Source organism: Metopolophium dirhodum, chromosome 1 (assembly GCF_019925205.1).
Source record: "Metopolophium dirhodum isolate CAU chromosome 1, ASM1992520v1, whole genome shotgun sequence".
NCBI lineage: Eukaryota > Metazoa > Arthropoda > Insecta > Hemiptera > Aphididae > Metopolophium > Metopolophium dirhodum.
Window position 1 is genome coordinate 35,025,324 of NC_083560.1, and position 9,004 is coordinate 35,034,327.

A 9,004-nucleotide genomic window follows, 5' to 3' on the forward strand; every position below is an offset into this window, starting at 1 on the left:
TTATTAAAACTCGTGAAAGGAAGCGGTGAAGAAACCGGGTGTTCGGTAAGGCCGGTTAGGGTGTTCGTTCCTCCCGTCCGGGACCGAACCGCCGCCGCCGCCGCCGCGCACGCGCACGCACACGCACAAGCACGCACACCACGCACAGGCACGCAGACGCACGCACTCTCACGCACCGAGTCGCACGCACCCACGGTCACCGCGGTGCGTAGGAAATGCGCGCGCACCCGCGCATACGCGCAGTTTCAGAAACCCGACGCGTGCATTGGCATTCGGCATTTGAGAGCGTTTCGTCTTCACTCCTCGCAGCTCGCTTCTCGGCGCAGTCAGTCTTCGGTGGCGTTGTGAAGGGACGAGTTCTTCTTGTTTCCAGCTCCGTCAAAGACGATCAGCAACGGGCATCGGCCGGCCACCTTGCTCGCCATCATCACCGTCGTTGCCTTCCACTACAACAACAACACACGTCGTCCGGTCATCGTAAGGTATGTTAATGACATAATATTATAATTATTTAGTTATAAAATAATAATAATAATAATAACATTATATTACGTGTACGAATGAAAATCGATTTGATCGTTTATACATATTATTATATCAATAATCTAAGGTACTTTTGTGATTTTCTTCTTCTTATTATTATTGTTATTATTATAATATTTTTTGTGTCGGAAGTACAGTGACTTATCGAAGTCTATAAAAATAAAATAAAATATTATAATATTCTCGGTGAGTTGTGTTGAGAGGTTCTGCTCCGATTATGTTGTCGGATCATATTGAGGATGTGGGGTATGATGTTGAGTAAAATTGAGCAGAGGATATAATTATTGTATTATTTATAAATCTAATTTATTAGCGGTCTGAATTTCTTGCCGATCTCGTCAGTGGCGTATACGAGTAATTCGATAGTTTGGCACGCGTAATTTATAAATTATAATAATATTTATTTATTTTACATTTATTTATTGTTTTCATTGGATGATTTTTTTTTTCATAACCTCGACTTTGTTTTAATATATATTATATAGTACTTATATAATATATATTTTAGTGTAACCTTACTTAAAATAATCCTAGATACGCCACTGACTACAAGTAAGATTCGAGTGTGTCCTATTCTGAAGGATAATACCTATCATTGAGTATAATATATTGTACACTATAATATACTCAATGATGATATGTTTGCTCCGGTCCGGATATGATTGTTTAGATTAATATTGTTTTATTATAGGTACTGATCGATTTGTAATTCACATTATTTTCTAATCAACAATAATAATATTATAACTACATTATGCACGTCTTCAAACACATTTTCAGACATTCGTCGAACGCGTTTTACGCAATCCATATTTTAATATTCTAATATAACCTTCGATCCCGAAATATACCGCGCTTACTTACGTTTGTATACCTGTTCCGATAATGACGTTTCGTTTTTTTTATATCTCGACCGGAAAACTGTTTGTAGGCACTGCGAACACAATTAAGTGACCTTATACCCCTGCTAATACTATACGTACATATAATATAATATACTGCGCGTTCTTCTAATTTTCATCTGTACCGTGAATTCAATCCACCTATATTTTTGTAAACCCTAACCTTCAAAATTATTATTCAATCATCTATAAATTGCATCACCGATCGTATTATATGGATGTTAAAATTGGTAGCATTATCTTTTATTCCATTTAAATTGTAGTACATAATGACATAATTGTACATCATATTACGTTTGTTATAATAAAACATTAAGTCGAAAAAATCTACAGTAATTAATGTTATATTGTTTTTGGTATATGAACTGCATACCTATAATGGAAGAATATTTCCTTGTTGCATAAATTTAATTACCTACCTGAGGTTCGGAAATTCGTTACTAATTTATTATATCATTATTTTTGTTTATCTTACCTTTAAAGTAAGCCACAGAATTAATTAAAAACATAATTATTAATATACATAATATTATTATTGACATAAAACAAAAAATAAATATTAGAAACCGTGTATATTATATGTTAATAATGTAAATAATGGTTACAATGTCGGAAATGTGCAGTTAACGATTATAGTCCGTATAAAAAAAAAATTATATGAGTTTAATATAAACGTATAAACGGAATTAACATTATCATATTATTATATCATAACCAAGCCCAGGTCACCTTGGTTCGCCGTGCATCGAGCGAGTGCAGTGGAAATGTTTTTGGGTTCACATATCTTATAGTGCATTAATAAAACCCGTATTTTTGAATAAAATTATTGCACCTTCTCTGTAGGGTCCGACTACGACATGTCATTATACCATCGAATTATTTATATATTATAGTTACCTACCAATCGAAAAACAAAACGGCCGATCGGCCCCTATAACGAATTACCGCTAGGTACCGCATTTCTACGACCGAACGACGGACCACCGACACCGCGATATCCCCATCCCGCTCTCCATCATTACTCGTTCCCGTCACCGTCTTCACATAAATATTATAATATTATTATCCATACGACTGTAGTACACATTTTATGCCTAAGCACTTTGTGAGACGAAGTTTGTCCTCGGTGGTCATCTACATTTTATGTATATATTATGTCACCCATAACTATAATTAACGATTCGTCGATGTTTGCCACAGCTATACAAACTATTCCCGATTTAGTAAATCTGAGACTCAGACGTACAAAGTTAAGGATAACCTCGATTTAATAATTTATTTTGCTTTCGGTATTTCTTTGTATGATTATTATAATTAAAAAAGGTTATCGTAAATTCGAAACATCTCGTAATAAATGACTTAAATATAATATAATATTATATTATTAGGTGATGTAAACCTCAGTGAGGGATTAGGAACGAATAATATCTTCTTCCCTCGATTTTTTTCTTCCGTGTAACACTTCATAAAATTCCTATTTTTTTTTAGTCTTTGTTGGATGTATCTTCTCCCTCCCCTCACCAACCGTTTGACAAAGTCCTGAATACACCGCCACTGATGGTATATATACCTACCCAAAACCTCTCTGCAGCGTGTCACATCTGCAGCTGTCCTCTATGTCAAACGCATAAATGTGAGCAGAAGATAATGACACTAACGATGGTACAAAATACAATAATGAGTAGGGACTAATGATACTACATAATTATATAGCTCAGTGGACTTCACACGAGCGGCAGGAGGTTAGTGATATAATTATTAAAAAACATAGATATACCAGATATTACTTACATAAGTAAATATGCGTTTTGTTCACAATAGGTATTTTACGAAACAAATAAAATCGTCATCACAAAATTAAAGGTAGATAGGGACACTAAACAAACAAATAAATGGTCCGTTTTTAGACAAATTAAACAGTAGGTATACCTACCTATATATTATATATCGATCAGGTTTTTTTCCGATACACATAACGATTGGTCGCGAGTCCATTTTTGAGGTTGTATTTAGCAGACTACTGGTAACTGCTTGTAGCGAACCGGTAGTGGATTTACTCGTTTTGTGAGCATAAACCACTCGACGCGTTACACCCGAAAACACAAACGTCTATTTCTTTCGATAGTCCAAAAGCGTAAAATTGATATGCGACTCTGCATACCTTTCCACCTTAGCAGAGAGATAACAACGCAAACGTCCATTTTATTACCTTGTACTTGTTGCACTGTGCACTGTGCACAATGCCTTTGTGGTCTGGCAATTTTTTTTTTCAAAAATTGTTCAATAGTTATTACCTATATAATGCATATCCATTGGATAATAAAATTATAAAACGCTATTATATTATTACTTAAGGGGCCTATCGTCGTGACTACTATATTAGATTCTAAATATCATTTAATAGGCAACTCCATACACGCATTCGGTCATTGTGATGGTGAACAATTATATTACATGGTATAATTATTATAATATAGTTTAAACGGTTTATGATGGTAGCCATACTGCGTAAAATTGTTTGAAGAGGCGTATGTGACACATAAACATAATATTATAGATTATTTAATTTGACAGCAGAATGTAATGTAATATTGTGTTACCGCTCATCAACGCTTATTGTTATCACATATATCATGACATTATCCTATTATACTGCTATTGTCGATATTATACCTATAGTCTATACTATTAATATAATATCGTATGATTATTGTTAATTGTTTTCGTTTGTCGTACCCAATAATAATATAATGTATAATTATTATAAAACGATCTCGTCCGACTTGTCAACGATTTTTTTATTTGAAATAAATTATAATAATTACCAGTGTTTGGTTAGTTGTACACGGATACCGGACATTTCGTAAAAAAAAATAATAATTTTTATAAAAAACTAATATATTGGCCGATAATAGTATTTATCAAGCATACAGTTGTAATTTGTCAATAATACTTAGTTTTTGTTAAATTGTTTGGAAATTACACGCTTTGGTGTTCCAGTTCAATAGATAAATACTATATTAGGTATGTAATATAAAACTGTTCTCTAATATTCTATACTATTATATTACACAGGTATACATAGGTCGCGGTCGTGTTAGGTATGTTATATTATTATATTTTAACCTAACTTCTGTATTTTTTTTTTATATTTTTCCAATAGTATAAACATTGGTAAATTTTTTTAAATAATTGGAGAACTATAATTAAATATGATTACGTACTCTGTAGATAATTACTATAATACCATATTTATTAAAATGACATTAAAAAGACTAGTTTATATGGAAATTACGTCTATAATATAATATTTTAACGGCACTATTTAGATTACCTAATTAAATAAAAAAAACCTGTTCGAAGTTAAGTCCAAATTTAGGGACAAAATTTTAAATAGGTGGACAGATCATAGATATAATACTAAATTCAAATCACTTTTCAAAAGCGTAATCGGATTACTATTGGTACCTACATCAGTATGCATCTATACATTTTGGTTAAAATAGCCATTTGCAATCACCTATAACATAATATACTTTCCCTTGTTGCGCGCGAGCGTATAACATATTAAAGTAAATATCAAACTTTTCGGTCTGGCCGAGAAGGGTCGAAGGGAGGCTCAACGATTTTGGTCGAAAAGGGTCTCGCCCGTGCTATACCATCGTACATATATTATGTTGTATTGTTTCGCGATGATTATTATAACAGTCAGGCTTGTCGAGAGGGGGAGGGGAGGGAATTCTTTGTGGGTCTCTGGGCCCGGCATTTGTAATAGGCCCCGGAAATTTGGGACCATAGTCCCTTATGAGTACCAATTTTTTTTACACGATGGAAAAAATGAACTCTTAACAGTTACCCGACAAGTTTAATGACGCAGGGTGGTCGTATAAATATTGGGAGCCCCCGAGATATAAATCCTAGCCCATGGGTTTCTTTGTCATATCCACGGCCCCGATAATAGTCCCAACCTACTACATATCTATTATGATTATTATTATTATTGTTATTATTATTAACATCATCATAACGACCCCATTTGACGTTTGTGTTGCAGTTGAGGTGAGAGCTACTGCGTCTAGTTTCGTACATGAGGAACGATCAGCTACCCGAGGATAACGCGGAATCGGAACGCACTCCCAACCGTCTGAATCCAGGGTATATGGACTACACTCCGCTGGTGATCCTCCAGCAAAGATTGAACGCACTCGAGAGCAATTACGGTAACCAGAACCCACACGATGACAGTATTTTCGCGCCCAGGATCGCCAGAGTCTCCCCCATGCCAGCAGGACCAGACAACGCCCGCAGAGGGCTCCCGTCCATTCATTATCAGGCCTCAGCAACCTTCGACATCTCGGCGCTCCATCTCCAGAACCCCACCGCGGCCACGTTCTCCAACGCCGCCGCCGCAGTGGCTGCTTCAACCCCAGTCGCCGCCATGCGTTCTGCCGTTCGCATTGCCTCCAACCCCGCCTCATACTCCACCGCGTCCTCCAACACCGCCACATACTCCACCTCGCCAATCAGGTACACATCCACGCAACCATCATTATACTGCATAGCTTCCACATCCAGGAACGGCTACTACAGCCCTGGGTCCGCCTCCAACTCCGACACCGAATCCGCAACCAGCACCGAAACCATCTCCGCCAGCGAACACGACTATGACACGATCCCACCATTCCGTCGCCGCGCACTCGCACTCGACATCAACGACGCCGCCGCGGCCACCGCGGCTGTCCGTCGCCGTGCTCTAGACGAGAACGAAGATGAGGACATGATCCCGCGCAAGAAGGCCAAGCGATCGATGCATCACGTGATCGCGGTGAACCGCGTCGACGGGAACGGCAACTTCAGCGGAAACGGCAGCGGCAGCGATGGGAACGGCAGTGGCGTCGGCAGGAATGGCAGTGGCATCGGTGGAAACGGCAACGGCGTCGGCGGGAACGGCAGTGGCGTCGGTGGAAACGGCAGCGGCGTCGGCGGGAACGGCGAGAACGAAATTATGGATTGCGAGCTATGATGATGATAAAGTTTTTTGATCGACGGCTCCAATAATGCCCAATACGGTTTTCAACATTTTATACAACTTTTTCGATATTATATAATTACTCGCCGTCGACAAATATTATAATTTTTTTTTTTAATTTTTTTTTTGCGATTATTTTCTATTATGATTTGCATTTTAATATTATATTTTATATAATATTATGCTTTATATCGTTACGTTTCGTTAGGGCCACACGTCCATACATAGTAATATAAATTGTTCGTAGAAACCGTCGTTTTAACCACACCATACCGATACCATAGTGGTAAATATTAGTATACAAAACGTGGTACTTACATTATCCATCCACACTTCGTGGCGAGCACTCTAATTAAAAAAAAAACTCTACTTCTCGATAACTGGTGGAAACTGTTCGTGACTTAATAATATTATAGTATAATATCGTCTAAATCGTCTAAATCGTTTTTGAAAAACGCCGTTTTTTTCCAAGTGGTACGAAAAAAGTTGTAATTGTTTTAAAAATGCCTGAGTGGTTTTTACGTTGTTTTTTTTTCAAAACTTGTACACAACTTTTTTCGTGACCGAGTGGACGAAAAGAATGGATGATCAAAAAACGTCTAAATCGTTTTTGAAAAACGCCGTTTTTTTCCAAGTGGTACGAAAAAAGTTGTAATTGTTTTAAAAATGCCTGAGTGGTTTTTATGTTGTTTTTTGTTCAAAACTTGTACACAACTTTTTTCGTGACCGAGTGGACGAAAAGAATGGATGATCAAAAAACGTCTAAATTGTTTTTGAAAAACGCCGTTTTTTTCCAAGTGGTACGAAAAAAGTTGTAATTGTTTTAAAAATTCCTGAGTGGTTTTTACGTTGTTTTTTTTTCAAAACTTGTACACAACTTTTTTCGTGACCGAGTGGACGAAAAGAATGGATGATCAAAAAACGTCTAAATCGTTTTTGAAAAACGCCGTTTTTTTCCAAGTGGTACGAAAAAAGTTGTAATTGTTTTAAAAATGCCTGAGTGGTTTTTATGTTGTTTTTTGTTCAAAACTTGTACACAACTTTTTTCGTGACCGAGTGGACGAAAAGAATGGATGATCAAAAAACGTCTAAATTGTTTTTGAAAAACGCCGTTTTTTTCCAAGTGGTACGAAAAAAGTTGTAATTGTTTTAAAAATGCCTGAGTGGTTTTTATGTTGTTTTTTTGTTCAAAACTTGTACACAACTTTTTTCGAGACCGAGTGGACGAAAAGAATGGATGATCAAAAAACTGATGCGGAAAAAATATGTCCGTCTTCCGCGTCCGCAAACGGTTTTCGCGAACGATTCGCTGTCTATAATGGGCGTGTGGCTTCTCATTTTTTTTATTACGATTATATTATTTCTACATTTATTACGACCGAGCTCGGCGTAAAGGCTTAAAAAACTACGCGAAATCGCGATCTTGTCGAAAGCTCATATTATCATGCTCTCGTTTACCGTAAAATAATATTTTATCATTTAACATATTTTACATTATAACGTGCTATTGTTAATTTGTGCATTTTTTTTTTTTAATATTTTTTTAAATTGTATTTTTCTATTGTATCCGTGAGACCATCTCACAGACTATTATCTGAATAATAACGATTTCGGTAAACCTGCAGCGATGATCGCTTGATGCTTATTTTATAATATTTTAACGATTGTATAAGTACCCATATTTTTCAGGCTTTTAATAATAATATTATGCGTGTACTTACTCGTTTACCGTCGTTTCGAGGCGGTGTTTTTTTTTAATAATAATTAATTCGACATTATATGCTTTTTAATATCTACTTAAATCTCAGTTTTGTTATTTCGTAGTTTTAGTACCTTCCTACCTATCTACCTGGAAATAATAAGTGTGCGTGTATGTCGGTGTACATAAGACAGAAGGTGAATACTATTAAATGAATAATATCATTTGATTTTGATTGGAATTAAAGAATAAAATCGAAAAACTCGACCGGACGACGATGGTGGTTGACTGTCGAACGATGCGCTATCATTCAATAGCAGAGCTATGGTTATTTTTGAAAAATCAGTGACGTTTTTGGAGGTATATTCGGGGGTATACGGCGTATAACCGTTTACCATATTTCGGTGAATATTATTCGCACATAACCTGTAAAATCACCGGTTGTTGTCGATTTTTGGGTTGTTCATCGTTTGAGTGTCAATATAGTTAACAACTGAACGGAAATAAAAAACGGGTAAGTTAGTGGCAGTTCCACCGTACGGACAGGTTGGGCAACTGCAAATTGTTCAAACATTTACCGGTTCAGAGGTTCAATACCGTCAAGTTTCGATAAGTATAAAAGTAAAGAATTATTAGTCGATTAATATTTTTTTTTCATATATTATAATATATCTGTTATTATAATATAAGAGATAGACATATTTTATCTTTATTATTCCGATGACGAGATATAATGAAACTCGATACAATTAAGTATATTTACAGTGTTAGATTCTACACCATAATATTATTATTAATATGTATTTATTAGTTTTTCTTGTTCATATGAAA

The 9,004-nt window shown here is 36.0% G+C and overlaps 1 protein-coding gene across 1 annotated transcript; it reads left to right on the forward strand.

The window, feature by feature from the left end:
* Nucleotides 1-346: 346 nt before the first annotated feature.
* On the forward strand, nt 347-8,264 carry LOC132935736 (glycine, alanine and asparagine-rich protein-like). The gene is made up of 2 exons (XM_061002354.1): nt 347-482; nt 5,500-8,264. The coding sequence occupies exon 2, from the start codon at nt 5,533-5,535 to the stop codon at nt 6,466-6,468; it is 936 nt and encodes a 311-aa protein (XP_060858337.1). The 5' UTR covers nt 347-482; nt 5,500-5,532; the 3' UTR covers nt 6,469-8,264.
* Nucleotides 8,265-9,004: the final 740 nt, after the last annotated feature.

Coding starts and splice junctions, on each gene's coding strand:
- LOC132935736 (XM_061002354.1), top strand. CDS start 5,533: ATGAGGAACGATCAGCTACCCGAGGATAACGCGGAATCGGAACGCACT.